At 54.4% G+C, this 24,900-nt stretch overlaps 11 protein-coding genes across 11 annotated transcripts; 6 read left to right on the top strand and 5 right to left on the bottom strand.

The window, feature by feature from the left end:
• Nucleotides 1-2,388: 2,388 nt before the first annotated feature.
• Nucleotides 2,389-3,195, top strand: J4E83_005615 (uncharacterized protein; the record flags this gene model as incomplete). The annotated part of the gene is made up of 1 exon (XM_049332533.1): nucleotides 2,389-3,195. The coding sequence occupies one exon, from the start codon at nucleotides 2,389-2,391 to the stop codon at nucleotides 3,193-3,195; it is 807 nt and encodes a 268-aa protein (XP_049188341.1).
• A 109-nt stretch (nucleotides 3,196-3,304) lies between these two features.
• On the bottom strand, nucleotides 3,305-4,161 carry J4E83_005616 (uncharacterized protein; the record flags this gene model as incomplete). Its single annotated transcript, XM_049332534.1, has 2 exons — nucleotides 3,305-3,963; nucleotides 4,020-4,161. The coding sequence occupies 2 exons, from the start codon at nucleotides 4,159-4,161 to the stop codon at nucleotides 3,305-3,307; spliced, it is 801 nt and encodes a 266-aa protein (XP_049188342.1).
• Nucleotides 4,162-5,294: 1,133 nt separating this feature from the next.
• Nucleotides 5,295-8,797, bottom strand: J4E83_005617 (uncharacterized protein; the record flags this gene model as incomplete). Its single annotated transcript, XM_049332535.1, has 3 exons — nucleotides 5,295-6,153; nucleotides 6,205-7,767; nucleotides 7,815-8,797. 3 exons carry the CDS (start codon nucleotides 8,795-8,797, stop codon nucleotides 5,295-5,297), a joined length of 3,405 nt encoding a protein of 1,134 aa, XP_049188343.1.
• Nucleotides 8,798-10,680: 1,883 nt separating this feature from the next.
• On the bottom strand, nucleotides 10,681-11,172 carry J4E83_005618 (uncharacterized protein; the record flags this gene model as incomplete). The annotated part of the gene is made up of 3 exons (XM_049332536.1): nucleotides 10,681-10,955; nucleotides 11,012-11,096; nucleotides 11,146-11,172. The coding sequence occupies 3 exons, from the start codon at nucleotides 11,170-11,172 to the stop codon at nucleotides 10,681-10,683; spliced, it is 387 nt and encodes a 128-aa protein (XP_049188344.1).
• A 318-nt stretch (nucleotides 11,173-11,490) lies between these two features.
• J4E83_005619 (uncharacterized protein) lies at nucleotides 11,491-12,657 on the top strand (the record flags this gene model as incomplete). Its single annotated transcript, XM_049332537.1, has 2 exons — nucleotides 11,491-11,740; nucleotides 11,807-12,657. 2 exons carry the CDS (start codon nucleotides 11,491-11,493, stop codon nucleotides 12,655-12,657), a joined length of 1,101 nt encoding a protein of 366 aa, XP_049188345.1.
• A 1,044-nt stretch (nucleotides 12,658-13,701) lies between these two features.
• J4E83_005620 (uncharacterized protein) lies at nucleotides 13,702-15,006 on the top strand (the record flags this gene model as incomplete). Its single annotated transcript, XM_049332538.1, has 4 exons — nucleotides 13,702-14,089; nucleotides 14,143-14,316; nucleotides 14,375-14,530; nucleotides 14,588-15,006. 4 exons carry the CDS (start codon nucleotides 13,702-13,704, stop codon nucleotides 15,004-15,006), a joined length of 1,137 nt encoding a protein of 378 aa, XP_049188346.1.
• A 613-nt stretch (nucleotides 15,007-15,619) lies between these two features.
• Nucleotides 15,620-15,991, top strand: RPS28 (40S ribosomal protein S28; the record flags this gene model as incomplete). Its single annotated transcript, XM_049332539.1, has 3 exons — nucleotides 15,620-15,680; nucleotides 15,786-15,869; nucleotides 15,930-15,991. The coding sequence occupies 3 exons, from the start codon at nucleotides 15,620-15,622 to the stop codon at nucleotides 15,989-15,991; spliced, it is 207 nt and encodes a 68-aa protein (XP_049188347.1).
• Nucleotides 15,992-17,465: 1,474 nt separating this feature from the next.
• On the top strand, nucleotides 17,466-18,961 carry J4E83_005622 (uncharacterized protein; the record flags this gene model as incomplete). Its single annotated transcript, XM_049332540.1, has 2 exons — nucleotides 17,466-18,395; nucleotides 18,488-18,961. 2 exons carry the CDS (start codon nucleotides 17,466-17,468, stop codon nucleotides 18,959-18,961), a joined length of 1,404 nt encoding a protein of 467 aa, XP_049188348.1.
• Nucleotides 18,962-19,349: 388 nt separating this feature from the next.
• Nucleotides 19,350-20,795, bottom strand: J4E83_005623 (uncharacterized protein; the record flags this gene model as incomplete). Its single annotated transcript, XM_049332541.1, has 1 exon — nucleotides 19,350-20,795. One exon carries the CDS (start codon nucleotides 20,793-20,795, stop codon nucleotides 19,350-19,352), a length of 1,446 nt encoding a protein of 481 aa, XP_049188349.1.
• A 1,303-nt stretch (nucleotides 20,796-22,098) lies between these two features.
• On the top strand, nucleotides 22,099-23,088 carry GLD2 (Glycerol 2-dehydrogenase (NADP(+)); the record flags this gene model as incomplete). Its single annotated transcript, XM_049332542.1, has 1 exon — nucleotides 22,099-23,088. One exon carries the CDS (start codon nucleotides 22,099-22,101, stop codon nucleotides 23,086-23,088), a length of 990 nt encoding a protein of 329 aa, XP_049188350.1.
• A 346-nt stretch (nucleotides 23,089-23,434) lies between these two features.
• J4E83_005625 (uncharacterized protein) lies at nucleotides 23,435-24,718 on the bottom strand (the record flags this gene model as incomplete). Its single annotated transcript, XM_049332543.1, has 1 exon — nucleotides 23,435-24,718. The coding sequence occupies one exon, from the start codon at nucleotides 24,716-24,718 to the stop codon at nucleotides 23,435-23,437; it is 1,284 nt and encodes a 427-aa protein (XP_049188351.1).
• Between the last annotated feature and the right edge of the window lie 182 nt (nucleotides 24,719-24,900).

Genomic DNA, 24,900 nt, shown 5'->3' on the forward strand with positions numbered 1-24,900 from the left:
AGCTCAATACCAAGTTGAGCTTGTGAATGTACTCAAGCTCGCCCTCTACCCCAAGGTCATGTTGAATCCAGGCTGTCTGAACCAAGCCTTTCGCCTCCAGTAAGCTATTCAAGTGAGGATACTGTTCCAATCTCGTAAAGAAGTCAAGCATGACCACCCGCTCTTCGTCTGTGTGAGTCTCGCAGCCGATGATAAAAATAGCGAACGATGGCGGGTATGTGTTCAGGTTGACGAGTACGGAGATCGCATTTTTCTTCCAGCTTTGTAGCCTGGTGGATTCGCCTGAGAAATTTCGAGATACGCGCTCGAGGTATATTAGGCCAGCTAGTCGGGTTAGCTCTAAACAACGAGACTGATCATCGTCTTCTCCGTCCTTTCCAATAACGGAATCAACATCGCTCAGTCGAACTTTGAGATCATCCAGGGACTGTTGATATTCCACCGAATGATAGTGCGGGTCGGAAGCGTACAGCCGTGTGTCTAAGACGTCGGCGAGAAGCTGAACTACTGGATGAACGTATGTTGAGATAGCCGCCATATTTTTTGCTACCAACGTTCGAGCAATACGATACTGCATGACACAACGGGGGCTTGCACCATTGATGCCAAGCTCTTGCGAAGTTGCTCGAATCATATAGGTGCGCCAATGCCGGAAGCTAAAGCGCGTAAAGGTGACGAAGTAGTAAAGCCACTCTAGCATGACCGCTGCGTCGCTCCCAACGTGGTATGCTTTCTGTTCGACGGTGGGTAGGACGTTTCTCGCGCCGCAGAGATGGCCTATCCAGTCGCAGTCGAGATCTGTCTATGATTGTTACGGTAATCCGTCAGTCTCGTCCTCATCTTTTCCGGAACACTACTCACTTCTACCAAACACAAAGTCAGGCCAGTGGCAATGTGCTCAATACTGGCATCATGGTCCATTTCAGAGCTTGTGGCAATTATCAGCGCGTCTATAGCTGCGTTCTTTGCACGGGCCGCATGCACAGCATCGTGTCCGCGATGACGCGAGACCAGTGCGACAACCGATAGCAGTAAAGCCTTTGACGCTTTTGATCGTCCGGATAAGGCCATGCGCAATAATAACCGTCCAATACCTGCTTTTTTACGGCCCAGGGTTGGTAGGATACCAATCATCACGTTTTCAACTGCGACTAGTTAATATCGAAACCGTCATCCCCCATAAGAGGACATACAGTACTGTATTAGATCCGCATCGCTAGCAGTGATCGTTTTCGGTACCGGGACTATGGTCTGGGTAAGTCTGGGCAGTGCAAGCCTATATCTCTCAACATGCTCGCTTTTTACTAATCACGTCAAGTCGTGTCAACAGCTTGCTTTGGGACGCCGTACCTCCGCCTTTAGCATCTCTAGCAAGGATATGGAGGAGGACATCGGTCTGCGACACATTGACCCATTGCTCGGTCCTCTGTCGACTTATCGTGCGCTGCGTCCCCGAACATGCAGACGTTGGCAGAGACCTCTGTTGATCCTTCTGGGGCCATATGAGACGAATGCCATAACCACCGCATGCTCGCTTGGTCTTGGAACACTTGATGCACACAGGAACAGTGCGGTCACACGAAACCTTGCGATCTACAGACGATGTTAACAAGGCAAAATATCCCGGACTCTACAAGACCAAGCACTACCTTTGCATGTCCAACACCCCTTCGTCGCAGCCATCCTAGATAGGTATCGCGTAGAGCTCGGGGCAGACAAAGAAGTGCACCTTTCGGATAAGTGCTGCAAAGAGATCGTGACGCCGCATATTAGAAATCAAGAGTTCACGAGAGAAACACGCAAGCGAACAGCAGGGCGCTGGAAATGCTAGACGGGAGTTGCAGGTGGGAGATGGCCCAGCCCGTGGAGGCCCTAAAACGCCTCGCCCCGCAGTTCTCGACGAATCACACGTAAGCAACTTCAGCGGCGCCATACCCAAAATGGACGCGAAGCAACTATCTGCGAGCTCTTTGTCAGCCTCGTGTACCGCCAAGCATACATCGTCAAACCATCTCCTGCAAGCCACAGGCACGAGCCCTCCGGCACATCCATCGCGGCAAGCTTAGTCGACCGCATATGCCTTCAAACAGAACTGTAGACAAAATCCGCGAGCTCAGTATCTTTGCTTACGAAGCCATGATGGTAGGAATGCTTCTGCCGCTCCAAAACGGAGGAGTGGTATCGTCTCATAGAGTTGGTATAAAGGAGCTTGCTCGGCCTCGATAGTATCAGCATCAACTCACATCTTAGTATCAAACACTCCAGTCTACAAGACACTCGATCATCAACACTCTCAACCTTCAAGACGCTCAATCCTCTTCACTCAATCTTCAATACTATCAGCCTTCAAAACACAGGATCTTCAGCATTCTTAACCAACAAATCAAAATGCCTTCCTACCTCATCACCGGAGCATCCCGAGGAATCGGCCTCGCCTTCCTCGACAACATCTCCAGCAACCCCAACAACGTCGTCATCGGCCTTGTCCGCAACGTAGCCGCCTCCGAAGCCAAGGTCGCCTCTTGGAACAGAAGCAACATCCACTTCGTTCAGGGCGATCTCGAGAACTACGAGTCGCTCAAGAGCGCCGCCGCTGCTACAGCCAAAATCACCGGCGGAAGCCTTGACTATCTGGTCGCAAATGCCGGTCTGGTGGAGGGTGGTTTCGACTCCTTCTCCGTTCTCGGTAATGACCCAGACAAACTCACAGCCAGCCTTACCCGCCAGTTCAACGTCAATGTTACCGGCAACATCCACCTCTTCAACCTCTTCATGCCGCTCATCCTCAAGGGGACCGTCAAGAAGGTCGTCACCATCTCCAGCGGCATGGGCGACATGGAGCTAGTGCGCAAGTACAACATTTCCGAGGACGCACCCTACTCCATCAGCAAAGCGGCAGTCAACATGGCGGTTGCGAAATTCAGTGCCGAGTACGCCAAAGACGGAGTGCTGTTTCTGAGCATGTCCCCTGGAGTTGTTGGCACGGATGTCTACGCCGATCTTTCGGAAGAAGACCAGCAAAAGCTCGGAGTCATGTCGCAGAAGTTTGCAGCATACGCACCAGACTTCAAGGGCCCGATCACGCCGGAAGAGTCGGTCAAGGCTGTGCTGAGTGTTGTTGAAGCCTCCAGTGTTGCTAATGGAGATGGCGGTGCTTTCTACTCTCATCTTGGCAAGGGTGAGAAGTGGCTATGAAGGAGTAGTGAGGAAGGTCTTGGCTGGTAACTAGACGGACTTGAGTTCATTTCCGTCATTTATCAGTTCAATATATACATGAAAGTTCAAAGATCTTCTTCAGGTGACTCTACAAGCACTTTCCCGGAATGCTCGCAGTGGCGTTCTTAACAAAGCCATTCAAGAACCCACCCCCACCACACTGAATACCCTTAACAAAAGCCTTCGCAACCGCATCCGAGCCAGCCGGACTAGGATGCGTGTGATCCACCGGGAAGAAAGCATCCACCTTCGTCTTACCCAGCGTCTTGAAAATATCCGCCGTGTACGCTCCATGATCCACATACATGGCATTGCTTCCCAGCGCCTTCGCCACATCCCTCGCATACCCAACAAACCTCCCACCGTCCGTATACGAGAAACTGCCGCCCTCCCACGGATTATTAGGCGTCTGGCTGCTCACAATAACCTTGGCACCCTTGGCAATAAGCTTCTTGCCCGCCTCGGTGAGGTAGTAAGGGAACGTGTGAACGGTGACAGCTTGACCGTTGTACGTAGACTGGCACGTCTCTGAACCAGTGCCGGGGCAGACCGAGCGTCCATTGTCGCCGCTTCCGAGGCCGCCGCCGTCGTTGTGACCGAATTCCATGATTACGATGTCGTTGGGTTTTACGAGGTTGGCGATTTCGTCGAAACGGCCTTCGACGGTGTAGGAGCGGGAGCTGCGGCCGCCGATGGCTTTGTTGACGACGGGGAGGGTGAGCGAGTTGGGGAGGAAGACGCCCCAGCCTGGTGGGTGGGTATTAGTAGGGGGTTCTGGTGTAGGGATGGGTGGTGAGGTGTACCTGTAGTCGCACCACTTGCTCTCGCCATTGTCGAGTCTCCGGCTAGATACACGGTCTGCGCACGCTTCTCGACATGACCGCTTGGAGCAGCCAACACTGTAGCTGCCAGTGCAGCCACCGAAAGTAGACTTGAGGAATGCATGACGAAGAACACGATACTCTTTCGATCTCAAAACGAAAAGTCTCAAAAGCGCTGAACCCAAAACCCACGTCCAAACACCCTACTATAAGCCCCAACCACCACCAGCCCACACCTTCCCCATCCGTCCTCCTGTCAACTAATCTTCCGTAAGCCCCATCTCAATCTACTATACAAAAGCAACGAAGTACTACCGCGATCGACCCTGAAACATACCAAGTCCAGGCTAATTCCCCCCAGATTATATTACCATGACTGCGGGGAGACATCCGGAAGCGGGACCCCTTCCTACAAATAGAACAATTATGTCAGGTCTCGTGGTACCCGGAGCCGGCACTTGCGGATGTTGTTTGGTGTAGATTGTTCCACCGGGGAAATACATGGCTGGGCGCGGATGAATTAGAGCCGAAGGGGTGCATCCGACGACGGGAGTGCGCGTGGCGAGATGATGGTTGTAGCTGTGGAGGCTTCATTATACTTCCGCTCGTGCGAAGGGTTCTAGTGAGTTGATGGTGTAGATGACGATGTGAGGATGGGTAGATCATGCTGGGCATGCATGTTACACATCACGCTAGCGCTATACGGGATATCTCTTTCCGAAATGTCCGCCTTGAGGCTAGCACATCGTATTTGGTCGCTCAGACTTTGAAAGAAACACCCGTTGAAGCGCAGGAGTAGTAATGCAAGAGACGATATGATTCATGTATCTAATATTCGGCCCATGAGGGGGTGGATGCCATACTATAGACTCCGCGCCCCGGCAACCTAAAGTGTATAATATCCCATTAAACTTTGCTCGACACGCCCACGCCAAGAGAAAGAAAGCAAAACTCCCAAGAGACAAAAAGAAGTAGTATCAAAGTGGGGGCAATGCAAGAAGCGCACTGCCATGCATGCCAGATGTGGTGTAAACAAGAGAATGATGTGCTCGATGTTGTGGAAGAACGCCGTCGGGGGATGCTCGCGTCGAGTGTCCATATGCAATCGTCAAGGTAATGTGTACTGAAGGAATGCTGAATGGGTATCGAGCCGGCCGAATGGTGTTGAAACATGACTGACGTGGGAATGCCAGTCGAAATATATACGAGATCCTGAAGTGAATGTTGTATGCCACTGTGGCGTGCTTCCCTGGTGGCTTAGCCAGGTCGTCTGAACGCTTCGACGTTCAACGTGGGTGTCTCGACTTGTCGGTTCGTCGGCACGCCTTCGTTCTTTCTCCTATCGAAGAAGTTCTGGCACTCGTGGCTGACAAAGGTCCATTCTGCGAGAGCACGACCTGCGTAGGTACTTGATGTTACAGCAGCTCCAGTTGGAGGGGTACTGAGGACGGGTTCCGTGTTGATGCCCCTTGCCTGTAGCAGGTTATGTGCTGGGGCCGGAAGTTTCGGAGGTTGGAGGCGCATGTTGTGGTAGGTGCCGAAGCGTTTGTCGACCCATTCCAGGGAGAAGCGGAAGTTGTAGGTTCGATGAGTGGAAGGTGGCGGTGCTGGCGTAGACACAGGAGGCTCCGAAACCGCAGATGCAGTGGTGGAGAGTGCGTCGGTTGACGAGTTAGCAGACGATGTCTTGCTGCTATTCTCCTTGTCTTTGATCGATGCCGCAGGGCTCTTGGCTTTCGCAGTCTGCTTGGAGCCTCCACCGATGAGACTTCGCAGGATGTTCCACTTGCCCTTGCCGGGGTCTTCATCAGGAAAGTCGCTTGAATCCGCGGACAGGGCGGACGCAGGCCGAATCTCCGCTTCGGGGATGCTGGTGCTGGCAGGAGTTGGTTTTCGCTGATGGGGGTTTTGGACCACGCCGTCAAACGAAAGGAAAGGACCGTTGTTGGCCACAATAGGATTATCATTACGGATGATAAGGAAACGTCGGCCTGGTGCAGGGTTGCACGCCTGGGTCGATGGGTATACGATCTGCTTACGCTCAGCTTCTTCTTGAAGCCAGAGGTAGTGAGACCAAATGGACCGGAGGCGGTCGCTCAAAGCCTTCTTAATGGCTCTGTTTCATTATTAGCATATGTCATCATTGTCAAGCCTCAAGGATACGTACACCTCAGTATCAGTCTCATTTCCGTCATAGCGCGCAACCCGCCAGCAGATCAAACGCATAAAGTAAGATCGTACCATAGGACACCAATGGTTGAAGCGGCTCTCGAAGAAAGCTGGTTCCAGGAGAAAGTCGAGGCACAACCCAGCCTTTCTTCGCTCGTCCATAACCAGTGTGCACCAGCTGCTGTAAAGGAAGGCGTACAACTTGATCTCAGTGGCTGTGTTGTGGCTGGCGGCCATTGCCTTGAAAACGGTAAGCCAGAACGGCCAGTCCATTACAGCGTGTTGGTCACTGTCGTGCTGTTCGTATCGGACCATGATGATGAGAGCCTCCTCGAGAAAGTCACAGAGTGTGTAACAGGCACTGTTGTCGTATATCGAGATCTTGCGTGCCTGCGCTTGTAGGAGACGAGCAAAACTGTCAGCGAACATGCGCCTGGCAATGTGAAGATGCGAGTTCCGCTCAGAGAGGAAATCCCGAATTAGCATTATAAGTCGATTCTCTTGCATCATTCTCGTAGCATTCGCAGGTGGGATAGCGATACTCGAGGCAGAGGCATCGGGTTCTAAAACGTCATCAAAAGTGATGTTTGCCGCGGTCGATGGATCTTCCTGCTGTTGTGGAGTGGCGTTTCTGTTGATGGTCGCATCGAGGTTGACCAAAATCTGGGCATGCACCATGATGAGTCCTGGCACGCAGATGCGCTCCGCTTTGCTGGGCTCGACAGGTAGGAAATCGCTGACGAGGATATGGAAATGCTTGACGAAAACATAGAAAAGGTCGCTCTCAGCACCAGACCAACGCTTTGTCCAAAGGCCGTACCAGTCGAGGTTCGCCATAGCGAGCGGGGGCAACACAGGCTTGTGTAGTTGGCGCATGAGTCGGTTGAGCGAAAGCAGCTTCAGCGAGTGGAGCATGGGAGGGAAACCAGCCACAACTCGGTCAGAAACAGCATCCAAGCGATCAAGCTTGGAAACGCCAGATTCCTCCATGACGCGCTTCATCATGTCCAGAGAGGGACCCCACAGGCGTACCAGAACGTCTGCCACGCCTGGACAGAAGCAGAAGGCGTACGCGCACGTCTTTCCGCAAAAGGTGACCAGACTAGCTGCGGCGTTCCGCAATGACATCTTTTCTACAACAAAAGCCATCTGAGATTGCAGGTTCTGGGTAAAGATGTTCCGAACGTTGTGATAGACCGATTCGGCGAGAAAGTCGGAGTTGGCGGATGCGTTGGAGCTGGTCGTAGATGCAGACAGCGTCTCCACGCGGTCTGCAAGAGCACAGAACGGAGACGGATACAGTCTCCATTCGGGCCTCTCCATGACTGCGGCAATACCCTCCAAAATGACGGGACGATCTGTTCCAGAGATGGACTGATTGTTCCGTCCTGCGACGAGCTCCAGGAGGCCGGTCCACCAGCCATTAAGGATGTTCACTCGCCGGTCAAGGTCTTCGGGCCTGAGCTTGTGGTTCGAGGGATGTGAGGAATACTGTCGGAGGAAGGGTAGTAGGGCGGTGCGGACGACGTTCGCTTTGAGGGAGCTGGACTTGGATTGGAACCTGTCTTCTGTTAGCTCTGAATTCACTGTGGGAAGAGGGAGTCTTACTTGCGCAGATCCCCGTCCAAGGTCCTGAAGGCAGTCCATAGCTCGTCTTTCTTGCGGGGCTCCGTCTTGATGCCCTTGAGCTTCTCTGCAGATACGTTGCGTGGTAGTGGGGGAACAATGTGGGTCGGGCTGACGGGGTTGTGGTTCTGCGGGTAGTGGGGAAGCTTTTCTGTCGAGAAGGATTTCGGGACGGACGGCAAGTTGGAAGCGCTGCTCGATGCGGCGAAGAGACCGCTGAGACGCTTGTTCTTCTTGGCGACTGGCACGGGCTGTTGAATCTCTTCCTTCACAGTGTCCCGGGCTTCAGACTCCTCCGAGATCCTGTCTGTAGTCGTGATTGTGGTCGTGAGCGTTTTCCGCTTGGCCGCCTCGGTAGTAGGCTGGGTCTGGTCGCCGAGACTCTTCTTCTTGAGCTTCTTCTCCTTGACCGGCGAAAGAGACTCACGCGGCTGCTCCTTCACAATCCACGACTTCCTCCGCAGGTTGGTCAGGGACCGTGAAGGGGAGCCAGCGGGCGAGTCTGATTGCTTCACAGCGTCGGTCCGGCCACGTTCGGCCTTGCGGTCGGTCTTGCGTTCAGCGGATGGCTCTCTGCTCCTGCTGGAGAAAGGGAGAAAGCGCGAGGAGCGACGCGAGAGGTTGTTGGGCCTGAGTTGCGGCATTTCCACGCCAGGGAGTTCGGGAGCCTCTTCTGAGGAAGGACTCGAGCCACCCGAGTGGCTTTCAGACGTGCGCTCTTCGCTCTTGCCGGTTTCGACATCGTCGTCAGAGCCTCCCCTCAGCTCCACCACGGGGGGCTCGTGGTCCAGATCCTTGACCTGGGGGAAGTACGTGTACGAGGCGGCCTTGGGGAGCTGGGCGCGCTCCGTGTGGCTGGGGGGCTGTGGACCAGGGCCAACCTCTGAGGCGGCTCTGCTCCTGCCTCGAATGGCATTCGCGAGGGAGTAGTGGCCGCGAGGAGCCGAAGCAACGGCGATGGGCATGGCGACGGGTGGGTTGGACGTGGGCGAGGCAGCAGGAAACAGCCGGGGATTCGTAAAGTTTGACGTGTTCCAGAAAGTTTACGGGCTCATGGCGGTGAATTGGGACGGTTGCGGCGTTGTGCTGTCAGGCGGGCCGTTGTGCAGCAGGCAGTGAACGGGCAAAGGTGCAGTATACTCCAGCCGGGCGCGCGAAGACGTCACAAGTGAGGCTGTGGTACCGGAAGCGAACGGCAGCCGCTCAGAGGACGCGGGGGAGAGCAAAGCGAGTGGAATCTGCTGCGACAGGATCGGGCAGTAAGTTCAGTAGCGACTGGCAGGCCTTGGGTTAGAGATTCCGCGCTCACTGACGCCGCTGGGGGCAGGTTGAGGGCTATTACTTTGACGCTTTCGCAAGCGGACGAACTGGGGCTAGCAGGGGTCGTCGCCTGCGCAGATCGCGTCGGAGCGATAATAATTCTATATTAAAAACGGGCGTATTCTTGGTATCATTTGCCTTTCGTCTACTGACCCGCGCCGCGCCGTTTCTTTACATTTCCACGCTGGGAGCAGTACGAGCTCTAGCCCGCCACCCACCGCCAGCATGACGCCTTTCGGATCGTCGCAGCTGGCATGCCTGCCTGTGTGACGGTGCTGCGCATCTGATGCAGCGACACGGTCGGGGCAAGATGCGTCTGCTGCGCGGTGGGCCCCCGGCGAACCAACTTGTTTTTTCGCGACGTGAACTGCGAACACTGCAATCTCTCGCTGCCGTAATCTCCTGGCCGGTCCCTAGACATACCGCAGACCCCAGTAGCTTACCGCCTCGTATAACGGCTCGACTCTCATGACTTATCTTGACGTACTGCTTTCTGCTCTGCAGTAGGAGGCCAGTACGGTTGACTACTGTGGACAGGTGCTAGTGCCTCAGGGTAAACCTCTCAACCGAAAAAAGTCCATGGCACGCATGGCACTAGGACGTCGGTATGCAAAGCCGCAGATGCAGATGGTGCGATAGGCGACCGTGCCTGCAGCTACTGGGGCAGACTCCAATTGCGAGGCTCCTTCTGACCCACGCGTATCCTGTGCTTTGTCCGAAGTTCCGAACCGTGAGCATTGTCGGAACGGGACATGCCAGCCTGACGATTACTGTGTAGTGCACAGCTGAGCGCGCAGCCCGGCTTATCTGAGGGGCCACGGTCGCTGCAGTCGCGTGTGCATGTGTGTAGCGATCATCACTCCGCGTATGCCTGTCGGAACAGCGTGCATCAAGCCGGTCAGAATGCGACGCGTCGTGTGTGAATGTCCTCTGAGGTAGGCATAGATGCGACATCCAGTCTCTCGTTACAGCCTGGCACGTAAAAGCAATCGGGCTGCTGCCAGAACCTCATGACGATCCTGGCACCCCACAAATCCCTCAATCCCTAACCCCTCGGGCACCCCTCTCCTGAACGTATGCCAAGTGGTAGATTGCTTGCTTCTCAAACAGCAATGCACATGCACAAAAAGTACATAGTTCAACAGCTGCGAGCCCCTCTTAGTTCCCAGAGCATCAGCACGAGCACGGATGCCAGACCCTGAGCAGGCTAGCTGTAGAACTCCCACGTCTCATGTACTTGTAGATCACGGTCCGCAACGAGTCAAAAAGAATCATATCCGCGAGCAGTTTAGTTCACCTTGTTGAGACAAAGACCGTGGTTTCGAACCAAAGCACTCACTCAACTATGCTTAGCATCGATAGTCGTAACTTTATCTGCTTGTGTACCCCCACGTTGAACTCGAGGTCATAGTCACATCACGTGATTCACATATGCCCGAACAGAGCGCCCGTTGGCTTCATCGCTCAATGGTATTGACACAGTCGCTAGTGTTTTGATACATGATCTCCCTCACCCAGCAACGCTCCTCTAATGGGTGGCACCGGCGGTGGTAATGCTCTCGTCCTCCTCCTCAAACCAGTCCTCTTGCGGGAGCACAGCGTCGTCCTCGCCCTGAGCGCCCTCAACGTCAACTGCCTGTGTCTCGTATGACTTCAACTCGTTCGCAATGTCGGTCTCCTCGGGGGATGCGGGGGCCTTGGGGACGGTGAACTTCTGGACGTGGGCCTCAGCATCGGATGCCTTGACTTCGGGGACCTTGTAGGCCTTGAGCTCGCGGAGGTAGAGGTCCTGCACTAGGTCGGCTACGGCACCAATTGGGTCAGTACTGTCGCATCTTCAAGCGTTCGGGATGAATCACCTGATCGGACGGCCGAGGGAGTGATGAAAGTGCGGCGAGCGACAAAGGCAGGTTGCTGCCGGGCAACGCGGACGAGCGCCTGGCGCTGTGGCAGGTCAGTACGTGTCCAGATTCCACCAGCAGGAGGAGCGTACCGAGGCCCTGATGGATTGCGCGATCATTGTGTAGGTGTAGTGACGTGGGGAAGCTGGCAATGGGAGCTACAGTGAAGGTCGATGTTGGGGAAAAACCGTGGACCGCCGCAGCTTGAGCCGCCACCCGAAACGGCTTAGCGGCGTGCCAAGCCCAGCAATGGCTGCCTGCGCGCCGAACTACAAGTTTGTCGTCGCAGACTTTCCTTCAGTCTCGCAGCCTGTCTCATACCACCGCACTCGCTCATCCTGCTCCAGCCCGGACGCAGCCTACAAGTGTGTCGGTCGACCGCGCGCAATAGCTAGATAACGAAACACACTCTATAGCTCGTCCGCAACTGCTCGAAGATGTCGTACGCCCCCGATGGCCGTCTGCTGTCGCCTGGCGAGGTGTATGAAGCCGCACCCACACTCGTGAAAGAAGACGAGTGGCAGGAAGACCTGAACGTTGCCATGATCTGCCCCGACTGCAAAGAAAACCCTCCCAATCTGGTCGAAGAGTTCAGCGCCGGCGACACCATCTGCGGTTCTTGCGGTCGCGTACTCGCAGAGAGGACTATAGACACGCGTTCCGAGTGGCGCACCTTTTCCAACGACGGCAAGTACTTGCCTGTTTGGAGGAAATGCAAGTGACACTCGTGCTAACACTGCGTTCTGTATCTAGATCAAGGAAACGACGACCCCTCTCGTATCGGAGACGCCGCGAACCCCCTGCTACACGGCTCTCAGCTGCAGACTGAGATCAGTTTCGGTGACGGCGGTATGAGGTCTAGGGACTTGAGCCGCGCGCTTAACAAGACCAACCACGACAAGGTCAACAAGGCGCTGCAGGCCGCGTATGGACAAATCTCAGCGCTCTGCGATTCACAGAACATCAGCCGCCCGACCGCTGAGACGGCCAAGATGCTGTTCAAGATGACCGACGACGCAAAGCTCTTCAAGGGCAAATCGCAAGACGCTATCATCGCCGGGTGCATCTTCATAGCCTGCAGAAAGCACGACCAGCAGCGCAGTTTCCGCGAGATCTTCAAGATGACCAACGTGAGCAAGAAGGAAGTTGGCCGTACGTTCAAGGTGCTCGAGGCCTTTATACAAAAGTCCCAGAATAACGGGCCGTCAGTTGCAGGAAACGGTGCCGTCATCGACACTGTCAACCTTCTCAACCAGAAAGGAGGCACCACAGCCACCAGCGCCGCGAGTCTTATGCCCCGTGCCTGCGCCAAACTCGCCCTTGGAACACAAGTCCAGATGGTCGCAGAAGAGTGCGCGGATCAGGTCGCCCACTACGGAGTTGCAGCCGGACGCTCCCCCCTCTCTATCGCCGGCGCCTGTCTCTACCTCGTCTCCCACCTCATGGGTCAGCCCAAATCGCCAAAGGAGATCGGTTTGGCTGTCGAGGTCAGCGACGGAACGATCCGCACAGCCTACAAGCTCATGCACTTGGAGCAGGACAAGCTTATCAAGGAGGAATGGATCGCCAAGGGTGGCGACCGCTCCAGGATTCCGCAAGCTTGATTATTATTATTTGTACCGTCTTATTTCTTTCATTCAAGTATGCATTTACACGGTACGGCATTGCGACGGAGTTGACGAAATTGGGGCTTGATTATCAGTATTGCAAGCACGTTTTCCTCATTCCATTCAAGGGGAAAAAATATTGCGAGGTCTACATTGACCTTGGGTCTTCTCTTTTGCTCATTATCGTCCTAATTTAGGCTTCAGGCCTGTCTAGTTTCTTCCTTGTATGAGATGCCACCTCAAATTGTTTTGGCAGCAACACATGATACCCAATAGATAGGAAGACATCGAAAAAATTGAAATGGCGTTGGTTTGAAGAAACTGTCCCAAAATTTTACCTTGCTCTTAGGATTGTACAAACATCTGATTTTATGCTGACGTAGAATGTAGTATACCTGATCGGTGTTCCTCCTTGTATGGGGGTTTTCCCGTTGTGCTGAAGCGGCCTTTGTAGTTTGGCACCAGGGACTACCAGCGAGCCCTGTTGAACGCACATTACCAGTACATTGTCCCAACGACAACGGTGTCTGTTCCGCGACTGCAACTTCCAACATACCATCCAGACGGCAACATGCTCTCTGCCTGCGTGAGAGAATAAGATTAAAGATACTGTGTTCCACACTCAGAAGAGCATGCGAAGAGATGAGATTGTTTACTTCGAAACTGGCTGTTCGATTGCGAGCAGGAAGTGTCTAGGACTCCATACGATACCCAAGCAATAGTGATCGCACGTGGTGTTCGTTCCTACCCCTCCGGAGAAGCCCGATCAACACACCTCCAGCACTTCGTGAAGCCGTAATGGATGCTCCCCCAACGCCCCTTCATTACCATGAGACCCTGAGAAGCGCCCAACGAAGAAGATGACCAGAAAACAAGGGTGAATCGTTCTTTCATAAAACCACACATGTCCCTTTCCTCTTTCCTGTAAAGTTCTCATCTCGTTCATCCTCAAGCCTATTGGGATTTACTCCCACTTTGCTCTTCTCAGAGCCTCCTACCTTATTTCATCCCACCTTATCTCATCCACGAAACAATCCAACCATGAAGTTTACCCTCTTCATCCTCGCGACGCTCCTGAGCGTCACCTTCCTCGGGACGTCAGCCAAATACGTCAAATTCATCAACCACTGCCCGTACAACGTCTACTTCTGGGCCGTCGGCCCCCCAGCCTCGCACATCGATGGCGGCGACTCCTTCCGCAGCATGGTACCCGGCAACGGCGGCTCCGTCATTCACCCCATGGTCGACACGGAGAGATTCGGCGGCGGTCTCTCGTTGAAGATCAGGGATCTGGATTACTATGTTCCTGGGCCTGCAGGCATCATTCAGGTCGAGTATAATCTTGAGGAATCCAAGGGGAAGATGTGGTATGACCTGAGTGCTGTGGATTGTGACTTGAAGGCTGGGCCGGCAAACCCGAAGTATTGTCGTATGTATTTCCCCTTGATGGACAGAGGACATGTGGACTAACGGTATTCTCAGCACTCATTCGAGGTGGTGTGAAACTCTACATCAACCCAGTACCCAACAAGAAAACCTGCCCCACTGCGTACTGCAATGAGGAGAAGTGTGTGAACACTTATCTTAGCCCAGGCGGGTTCGCGAATGAGCCAAGCCTCATGTGCTGGGCTGGTGCTGATATCTTTGTCGAGACTTGTAAGTTTACTAACACGTTTTGTCCTTCTCTTGGATAGTGGCTGATGATCAATCACAGGTACCGACGGCCCAGGAGTCCAGACATTCTTTGGCAAGGAACCAAAGGCTGCTGGTTCCGTCCACCAGGCCATTCCTGCACCGGTTGTCCAGCCTCCTGTCGTTGAGCCTCCTATCATCGCTCCCAATGGCATGATCATCTCTCCAAATGGTCAATGTAAGTCTTTCACCCGCCTACCTCATCCTGAACACCTCACTAACCACATTCTGACAGGCGGCGGCACAACTGGCTTCACCTGCAACGGCTCTCCGAAAGGCCCCTGCTGCAGCCCCTACGGCTACTGCGGCGACACAGCCGCTCACTGCAACCCCGGTTGTCTCCCTTCCTTCGGCTACTGCCATGATATATGGCAGATTCCTCCGATTGGCCGCCGTGCTGCGGCCCCTGAGCCTTTCACCTATGGTCCGGCTCATGAGCCGTCTGTCGTGACCTCCCAGCCTTTCACCGTCGCCCCCAAGCCTTCCATTGTTACTAAGGTTGCAAACGTCTTCACTTCGACTACCACTGCGACCGAGACCGAAGTCGATTGTGACACGGTCAAGCATACTGTTACGAAGATTGTGAAGGCCACGAGGAAGCCCGGTTCGCAGTTTACGCCTCCGCCGCTGAGGAGAAGGTTTGCGGCCATGTAGGTGACAGCTGATGAGATGGCTTGCTTCAGATCCTTCCACACCTTCATTCAGGGATTTGAGATTTAGCAAGCTTGTTTACACGGAAGCCGATCCTCGGTATGACTAGTTCGGACGTGGGTGGGCATGGCTGGAAGAGCTACGGAGGGTCGGGTACTTCCCAAGGCGTTGGAAGGCGCTTTATACCCCTCTGAGCGATTTGGCGCTTCTTTACTAGATAGATAGAATGAAAAATGTCGTTGAGTACTGCTGTCCTTGGTGCATTGTGAGGTGTGTGTGATGATTGCGTGGGCACTTGGTGTTGCGACGATCGAATCTTTGGAAGTCACACCGTAGAACATAGCTCTTTCATAACTCCGCAGTTTTCCAAGATTTTGGATGAATTACTTAAGTCGTGACGCTCTGGGTGTTGGTGGTGTTGCCTGCACGCCCAAGTAAATGGACGGGGCACTAGCGCGCCATACCCCTGCTCGCCTAGCTAGCGCACTTTGCAAAATTGCCCACGGTTCACACCAGCTCTCACGCATCGCCAGCGACAACTCCATCTCCGAACGCCCAACCCAGCTCTTCCGCACACCGAACGACCGACTCCCGTCGAAATTCACAACCGCACAAAATGGACTCTGCTAAGGCCCCCGTCAACCTCGTCAAGGTCACCCGTGTCCTTGGCCGAACCGGTACGCGAACTTTCCGAACACCCCGAACTTTTCTGCGGGACGAGCGCATACAACAGTTGGGGGATGCACAACGTGAGAGAATGGCAGGCTGACGGATAACAACAGGCTCCCGTGGTGGTGTCACCCAATGCCGCGTCGAGTTCATGAACGACCAGACCCGTTCCATCATCCGCAACGTCAAGGGCCCAGGTACGCACGCTCTACCTGCCAGCTGAACGAGACCCCCGCATACTAACGGAGACATCACAGTCCGCGAGAACGACATTCTCTGCCTGCTCGAGTCCGAGCGTGAGGCCAGGCGTCTGCGATAAGCGCAAGCAAACTCTCGGGGGAAAAGGGAAAGCGGCATTTTCTATTCGGTTACCGGAGTTCTTTGCGAAAGCTATGGGCATCTATACGGACTTCACGAGTATGGACAATATGATGGCGTGGTAGTTGCTCTTGCAGCGCTGCGAAGGAGGGGGATGGAGATGATGGATCTGTGGAGACCTACGATTACGACGACATATCAAGAGTCTGGGTTCTCTCCCTGAATGAATCGAAAATCTACCAACTCCCAACGAGCATCGCGTGGATGGATGTGATATATGTGGCGGCTACTTGCGGGGCTTGACTGGAATCTTGGAGTTGCTGAACGGGACTGACTCGATTACAGGCACGCTTTGTGAGCGTTCGACCGGGTTATGGTCTTACTGACACTCGAGCCACTCGGCATGCTTTCGTTATCATTCACTTGATGTCCACTTTAGATGACACGCAATACTACGGAACGACATTGAGGGAACTACCTGCCAGTCTTACCAGCATATGCTTACATGCTATTAGGTTGAGCAACTCTATACTCACGGCTGTGTGATTTTTGTAGTAGACGTCAGAGCACTTCTCGTCTCGCTTACTTTCGTCACTGCAACGGTACTAGCTTGCTGTGATGCCCTAGTGCCTTGACTGCCATTTCTGTGAGGCCATTCACTGGAGTCGCAAGAGACATGGTTGAAGCGAGTGTGAATCCTCTACGTCCTACCGTCGCTCTTGTGACGGAGGCCCAATTGAGCATTGACTCTCACTGTTGCTCTTTCTCATTCCCCTTGTCCCTACGAGTACACCAAACGCTCCACCATCAACACAACTAACTCGCTCAGCTTCTGGCTATCTCCGTACCCTTCGATCGCCATCATGCAGGGTAGCGACGCAGCAGAAAGGCTACGTGATCTACTCGCAAGGTCAGGCCCGAAGGCTCCTATACAACCCACGTTACAGCACACGAAGACCTTCACACCTGTACCATCCCCACCTGTAACAGCACAGGCTTGCATGATTCCGCCCAAACCGCTAGACTTGCAATACCCACGCGTTAAGGTACCTGGAAGTCCGCAATCATCAACATTAACGGCAAACTCTCCCAGCTCGCCAAAGTCCACCTTCGGATCAGGTCTCTTTGGGTATTCGAGATCATCTTCAAGGACAACTATACCGCGCTCGATGAGCAATAGCCAAAGTGGAGGCTTCTTCGACTCTTTGTTTCGTCGTAGCACGGCAGACCGTAGAGAAGATGGAGCTAAGTACCACCAGTCAGTAGCTGTAGACTCGACCGAACTGTCATCGTCAGGCTCCTCGTACTGTGTGGTGGGGAGTTCTATGAACATGCTTCCTGGACTAACATCGATCTTTCACTCTGGCTCGCCTTCCCAAATCGCTGGTGGAAATGCGTTGTTACGCGCCCGTAGTCAAGACAGCATCAGTGCAAAAGGCAATGACTTTGAGCATCGAAAATACAAGGCCACTAAGATGAGCAAGACCGCTCCGACGTCACCGAAAGCGCTATCGCCACGACCTACCTCAAGACGCATTCGGACAATCAGTTGGGCGGACCAGATTCCAAAGCAAGCCGCAAAATCACCGCTTCCATCATCTGATCTCGACGTCGGAGAGGCGCAAACGAGGCACGGCTCCGAAATCGCACCACTGTTTGCGCAAGAAGACTTCGATAGCTCCCCAAGCAGCTCGACACTCTCCCTCAACTCGCCTTTCTCTTCTAGTCCACACCTCCCCGTACAACCTCGCACACAACGACCCGAAATCGCTAACACCATGCCAACTAGTCTACGCGACCTCTCACCATTCAAGGGTAAACCCCTCTGGGAGCCCGACGACGATGAATGGGCTGAGCTAGACGCTGCCCACATCTCCTCCACTTTCAAAGCGACCTTCAGGGACCCCAGCCAACGCAGTCCGCAAAAACCGACCAACACCAGCACCATATCCCGCTTCAGCGAAACACTTACATCGCTCCTCCCCTCCTCCCCCACAAAACGCGCTTCCGATGCCCTCCTCCGCGAAGAAGAAGCTCTGCGAGACAAACTAGACGAACTGCAGAACACATACTACTCCAATCCTGCCGGCGACATTTGCGACAAAGTCATGACCTCTGTCTTCCTGCCCGGCTCCCAGTACTTCCACTACGACCAGAGCAGAGATTCCGTCCGCGCTCCCCACGTCATCGATCTAGAAGCATATTTCCATACCCAGAACCCGCTCGTTGGAGCCGCGTACCCGCGTCTCAGCGACGCCATCGCCACGATCCTTAGTCACACAAACAAGGAGTGTATAGAAGCGTTCCTAGATCCACGAGTGGAAGAGTTCGTGTATAGACGGGAGGTGGAGAGGAACAAAGCAGGCAGTATCTTTGTGATTAGGAGGATGGGGAATACCGTCATTGTAAGTCCGCCCTACACACATCCATGTTGAAACAGTGTGACAACTACGACCAACTACAACGAGAATAAGGAGAAGACTAACAGATACAACAGGCAGGCTCCTACCGCAACCTAGGCTTCTCACTCTCCTGGACCCTCTATGTCAAAGCCGTGATCGGCGCAACAGGCCTGTGGTACGACACTTATGCTTCACCTGTAGCAGGCTCGACTCCAATCGTCGATGGCGTACCGGCTTGGGATACTTTTGTACCTATTGGCACCGACGACCCATGCTTACAACTATCATCCGACCCGGCTCAGCCCGCCACATCACCCCGAAAGATTGTCTTAGCCAGTCCTCGTCCGCAGAAGAAGGAGATAAAAGAGGACAACGATGAGATCAGTCCTACGAATGAGAAGTTCGTGCTTTATCAGAGTAGGACGCTTGCGAGGTATTTGCTGAGGGATGTTTGGATTAGGCTTGAGGGGCGGTATGAGTGTAAGGCTACGTGGGAGGTTGATGGGGTGGAGAGGGAGGTTAGGCTGAGGAGGGCGTTGGTAGGGTTTGGGGATGAGGATGATGAGTAGTCTTCTCTTCGGGTATGAGGTGTTAAGCAGATATGAGCTCACCAGTCAAGACAGACTTGGCTCGATAAGAGCGATCATCGTTACCTAATTGACGGAAGACTGTACTGGAGAGCAGCAAGTTCGACACATGAGAAGCAGGAGATGTGAAGATTGTGTAAGAGGTAGAAGACTTTTAAAATTCATCGTAATCTATATAAGAAACCGAAAACCCAGAATCCGTAGACCCAGTTGTATAGTAAACTCGTTTGATCTATAAAGGTGATTTGCAAGCGGCGCTATGCAAGGATATAATCCCGAAAAAAAGAAGAAGAAACGCCAGGAAAATGCTTATTTACAAACAGACGACTACAACACCCTCTGCTGCATCGTCGTTAATCCATCAACCCACTTAAGCAATGGCAGACTGGCCACCCTCAAGGTTGACAGGGTTCATCTTGTCGTCAAACTTGAACTTGAAGTCCTCGCCAAGCTCCTTCTTCATAGCGGTGGTAACAGCCTCGAAGACGTTCTTGAAGACACCGAAGGAAGCAGGGTTCTGCTCGTCGTTGTCACCGCCCTGGAAGACACCAGTGCGGACAAGGCAAGTGTTCCAGCCGTACATGTTACCACCGACGATGTCGGAAGCGGGGTTGTCACCAATCATGTAGATGTTGGCGGGCAGCTTCTCGTCGTTGTGGATGGTCTCCATCCAGGAGGCGATGACCTCGTCGGCGTACTTGTAGGTAGCCAGTTCGGGCTTGCCGTAGACGACACGCTCGAGTTCGACGCCGGTGAGCGACTTGTACATGGCCTCGAGACCAATGCGGAAGGCACCCTGGGACATGCGGGGGAAGGGGTGCTCGGTGGGGCAGAGCATGTCGCCCTGGGAGAAGTAGATGGGGATGCGCTGGGAGACGGGGTCCTTGGCGCGGGTACCGAACTTGCCGTTCTCGGACTGGAGGAGGTCCATGATGATCTGGATGTCGGTGGCGTAGTCACGGCTGTCGGAGAAGACCATGATGGCCTCGATGTTGACCTTGCTGAAGTCGCGGGGGCGGGAAGTCTTGCGCTCCTCGTCGGTGAAGACACGGTAGGGGGCGATGGTGGGGTCCCAGGCGATGATGTCGTTGGGGACGACAATGTCTTGGAAGCCGTATTGCTCGGCAACCTCACGGCACTTGTAGCCCTCACCACCGACAACGAGGACGGTCTTGTAGTATTCGGCCAAGGCACGCATGGGAGTGTGCGACTGGATGAACTGCTCGGTCGAGATGGGGTTGTGGAGGATCTTGGACAGCTGGTCGACACGAGCCTGCTCGGGCTTACCGGAACCGTTGGTAAGGAAGATGTGGGGGATCTTGATGCCGAGCTCGTTGTCTCCGTTCAGGATCTCGAGGACGCGCTGTCCCTCGGGGATCAGACGGTCACCGTGGACGAGGACACCGTCAATGTCGAAGACGAATGCCATGTCCTTGGCGGCGCGGACCTTCTCGCCAGCGAGATCTTGAAGCTGGGCAGCGATGATGTCGCGAGATGGCTGGATCGGGGGCATGCCAGGGCGGACAGCGGCACCACGGCCATCGGGGTAGTGAACAGACGAGAGCCTCGACTGCCTCTTGGAACGGGGGATGGGCAGTGAGGTACCGAAGGAGTTGCGAGATCCTCTCCTCTCCTTCATGGAAGGCGAGAGGGAGAGGTTGTGCATGTAGCCAGTGGTGTCGGCCATGGCACTTCGGGTTGCTGGGACCTCGACGGTGTTGTCGGTGCCATCTTGTTGGGGGTCAGCTGGGATGGGAAGCTCAGGAGCCTTGTTGGAGGTAGTCTGAGCCTCGTTCTCAACAGCGGAGGGAGACATGATGATGGTGGTTGAAGTTGGGATAAGAATGGGGTATCAAGTGAAGAAAGTAGTAGTGTCAGTCTTCTCAGAAGCTGAATGTGAAGCTGAAGATGTGGAGTTGTGATGATGAAAGAGCAGTCTCAGGGTCCTCTGGGGGAGGGGCTATATATCACATCACTCGTCACAGTGACAGGCAGCGACGTCCATGAACCCCAGATGCCATCATCATTCGCCAATCTCTTCTGGAAAGTTTCGCAGGAGCTTTTCGCTATCCCGATTCAGGCCGGTGACACCAACCACGTTCTGGCACTGTGAGCGTTCAACAAGTACCTCTGTACCCACAGCGCGACATCATTACACTGCTGTAGTGGCCGTGCATAGCAGCACTAGTGGAGAAGTTTGCTGAACCAGAGAATGAGAACTGGATACCGTCACCGCCGTATTATCGCCGAAAACTGGGGACCGATAGCAGCGTAGTGCTGTGAGTCGCCACAACACCTGGAATGCGCGCTGTATACCCTTGGCCGAAGCCGTGGAAGCTTAGCGCAGAGCCTCATTTGACCGGAGGCAGAGCGCGGCCGGAAGATAAGGCACGGTACACCGCCTGTCAAAGGCGGTTGGCGTGCATACACCAAGTATGCGACATGTGGGAATCAGTAGAAGCGAGTGTAGCAGAGTGTAGATGGTGCAGGCAGCGTGCAGACAGTCGCGGCGGTACTTGCAGCAGCATGTGGGAGTGACGAAGGATGGGTGGGGCGAGGTAACCGCGGCTCGCCGAATTAGGGCGAAGGCAGCTAGTGATCTGCTTAAACGAGTGGCTGACAACGGCAGAGCCGCACGACTATTGGGACTACATCGTTCCACATTTTCACCTGTACGAAGCTCAGGTCGGCAAAACTTCCGCGCCAGCAATCAAAATGGCAGCGCTCGGCCCGTGCTGTGGACCCTGAGTCCACCGTCGACGTCATCGCTGCTGCTGACGGCCTACTCTGAGGGTCTACGTGAAACTGTTGGATGGGACTATTATGGAGTTTTTTCGCAATGGGACCGATGCCTGCGAGATGCTTCTGCGATCGGAATCTCTCGGTCTGAGGTCACGGCCGGCAGCGTGGTTGGGAGCTGTCCGAGCAGATGGGCGATGATGAAAGAGCGAAGAGATTTCAGACCAACCAAGGTTACGCTGGATATATGTAGCTTCACAGTCCCAGCACGCGCTGTTGCCGCTGAATAAATCATCTCAAAACTTACTTGACCACTTTCATCTTGACTCTACATTTTCAAGATACATTTTCAAACTTCAAGAATTACAAACACCGCAAACATGGCTCCCCTCCAGAACGAGAAGACGTTCAAGCTTTCCAATGGCGTCATCATGCCAGCCGTCGGATTCGGCACCTTCGCCAGCGAGGGCGCATCGGGCGAGACCTACGCCGCCGTAATGACCGCGCTCAAGACCGGCTACCGCCATCTCGACTGCGCATGGTTCTACCAGAACGAGGGCGAAGTTGGCGAGGCCGTCCGCGATTTCCTCAAGGAAAACACCAACGTCAAGCGCGAGGACCTTTTCATCGTCACAAAAGTATGGAACCACCTGCACGAGCCCGCGGAGGTCAAGTGGAGTTTTGAGTCTTCGCTGAAGAACCTGGGCGTCGACTACATCGACGCGTTCCTCGTCCACTGGCCCATTGCCGCGGAGAGTGACGACAACCACATGCCCAAGCTGGGCGCCGACGGCAAATACATCATCAAGAAGGACCTCACCGAGAACCCGGAGCCAACATGGCGCGCCATGGAGGAGATTTACAACTCGGGCAAGGCCAAGGCCATCGGAGTTTCCAACTGGACCATCCCCGGCCTGAAGAAGCTGCTCAGCATCGCCAAGGTCAAGCCCATGATCAACCAGATCGAAGTCCACCCCTTCCTCCCCAACACCGAGCTCGTCAAGTACTGCCAGGAAAACGACATTCTCGTCGCCGCCTACTCGCCGCTCGGCTCCCAGAACCAGGTCCCCAGTACCGGTGAGAAGGTCCGCACCAACCCCAAGCTCAACGAAGTTGCCGAGCGAAGCGGCTACGACCTTGCGCAAGTTCTGCTTGCTTGGGGTCTCCAGCGCGGCTACGTTGTTCTGCCCAAGAGCTCCACTCCCAAGCGCATTGAGAGCAACTGGCTTATTCCCGAGTTGAGCAAGGCCGACTTTGACGCCGTCGAGGAAGTCGCCAATGGACGACACACTCGTTTCGTCAACATGAAGGACACCTTCGGCTACGATGTCTGGCCAGAGGAGACCGACGGTGGTGAGCTCAAGGCATAGAGCGGGGCGATGAGATCACGATGATACGGCATATTTCGATATTTTGTTTTTAGCGATACCAAAAGTCAACAAGAGACTTATTTAGATCAGCTCATGGAAATGAATCGATCGTGAGATTTATTACATCATGTCTTCGCATGTTTGTAGATCATTGTGATCGTGAGATCGTGAGTTCGCGTGATGTGACGCGTTGTAAACGTTCCCCCGCACGCCCAGACCAGACCCCGGTGCACTACCATAAGGCCTATACACAAACATAAGTAATCATGGAATCTTCGGGTTGCCCGCCCAGAAATACCTGCGAACCAGTCGCGGCTATTTACAATTGATAGAATAGAGAGACTGGTCATGTCAGGACCAGGCGATCCAACAACCGCAGGTTTTCCTGTTCCCTACGTGCTTTCCTCGATTCTTCCTTTGGCTGCTCAATGACTGCTTCTTTCGGAAGAACAACATCAGCGAAGTGATCTTTTGTGAACTGCATCACGATCTGCGCTTCAGCAAAATTCTCTTGTTCCATCAGCTGCCGGGCGGTCCCAAGGCAGAGCTGGACAAGGAAATTCCGTCGACCCCGGGATGCTTCGACGAATCTGATGGCGCCGGCAGGATTCTGGACGAAATGAAGTCCAGGGCCCGTGCTGGGCGTCGAAGGGTGATGTAGCCAGAGCATTGACTCGACTGCTGGACTCCACTCCCCAAGCCAGCGTGGCGTTGACAATAAGAAAGACTGATACAACTCTGATTCGAGCATTTCGTCAGTATTGGAGATGATCCGGTTCACCAGGTGACCACCCGCGGATCTTAGGACGTCGTAAGCAGCCTCGTGTCCGGCATTCTCCACAAGGCGGAAGGCCTGCATGAACATAGCCAGACCGCCCGTTAAGCTGTTGTCTGCCGCAAACACAACCATCTTGGCCAGTAGTTGTTGTCTGAAGGTCGCTATCCGTGCCACGTCCAGCCCAGTCTCCTTGACGCGTTGTTCATTTGGCCGGATGAACCAGCGCCAGAGCGCCGTGGTCTCGCCTTCAGCCACGAACAGAGCCACCAGCTTGTCTAGGAATTTACTGCCACGTCCGGTCTTCAAGATGGACATGTCGAGGAATTGTTTCGAGGTTTCCGAGCCGCTGGTTCGGAGCCATTCGGCGAGTACAGTTGCGGATGATCTGCCATCCTTGAGTGACGAGGGTTGGCCCGTGGTCTTCTCGAGGAGCTCGAGGCACATGGCTGCCTTTGGTAGAGTGGCAGAACCAGCAGCTATCTCATCGACAAACCAGACGATGGGCTCTCTCAGTATGTCGCTAGCAGCAGACCTTGAGCCTCTCCGACGGGGTTTGACCGCAAACAGCGGGTTGGTCAAGATGGAGTCGATGTGCTGCGTCGCTGAGTCATACGAGGACGTCGCGCGGTTCGCGGAGGGGTTGCGCTGGCCATAGCTGATGGTCAACTCTCGCGTGGATTTCTTCGGATTGCTCTCGGCAGGCGCGAGGGGGTGGGCGTGGTCGAGGTGGGCACGGAAGGAGTTGGTCAGCAGCGAGAGGAGCTGCTGGCTCTCGCGCGGGGTGAGGGGCAGCTGCGGGTGGATCTTGGAGGCGAGGGTGCTCAGTACGCGTTTGCTTGCGGAAGACTGCATGGCTGCGTGTTGGTGTCGCAGTCGGGGGCGGCGTCTGATCGGTCGGTGGTGGAGTGAGGCGATGACGAGAGTGGACCAGGCCCGACGGGAGCGCACGTGACAGGTTAACGCGCGCATCACGGCAGGCTGGGACAGGCACTCTTGCTATTCGTAGATCAATTGCCCTTCAGCCCTCCCCTCGC

The sequence above is a fragment of the Alternaria metachromatica genome, assembly GCF_023757995.1.
Source record: "Alternaria metachromatica strain BMP 0045 chromosome Unknown scaffold_11, whole genome shotgun sequence".
Taxonomy (NCBI): Eukaryota; Fungi; Ascomycota; class Dothideomycetes; order Pleosporales; family Pleosporaceae; genus Alternaria; species Alternaria metachromatica.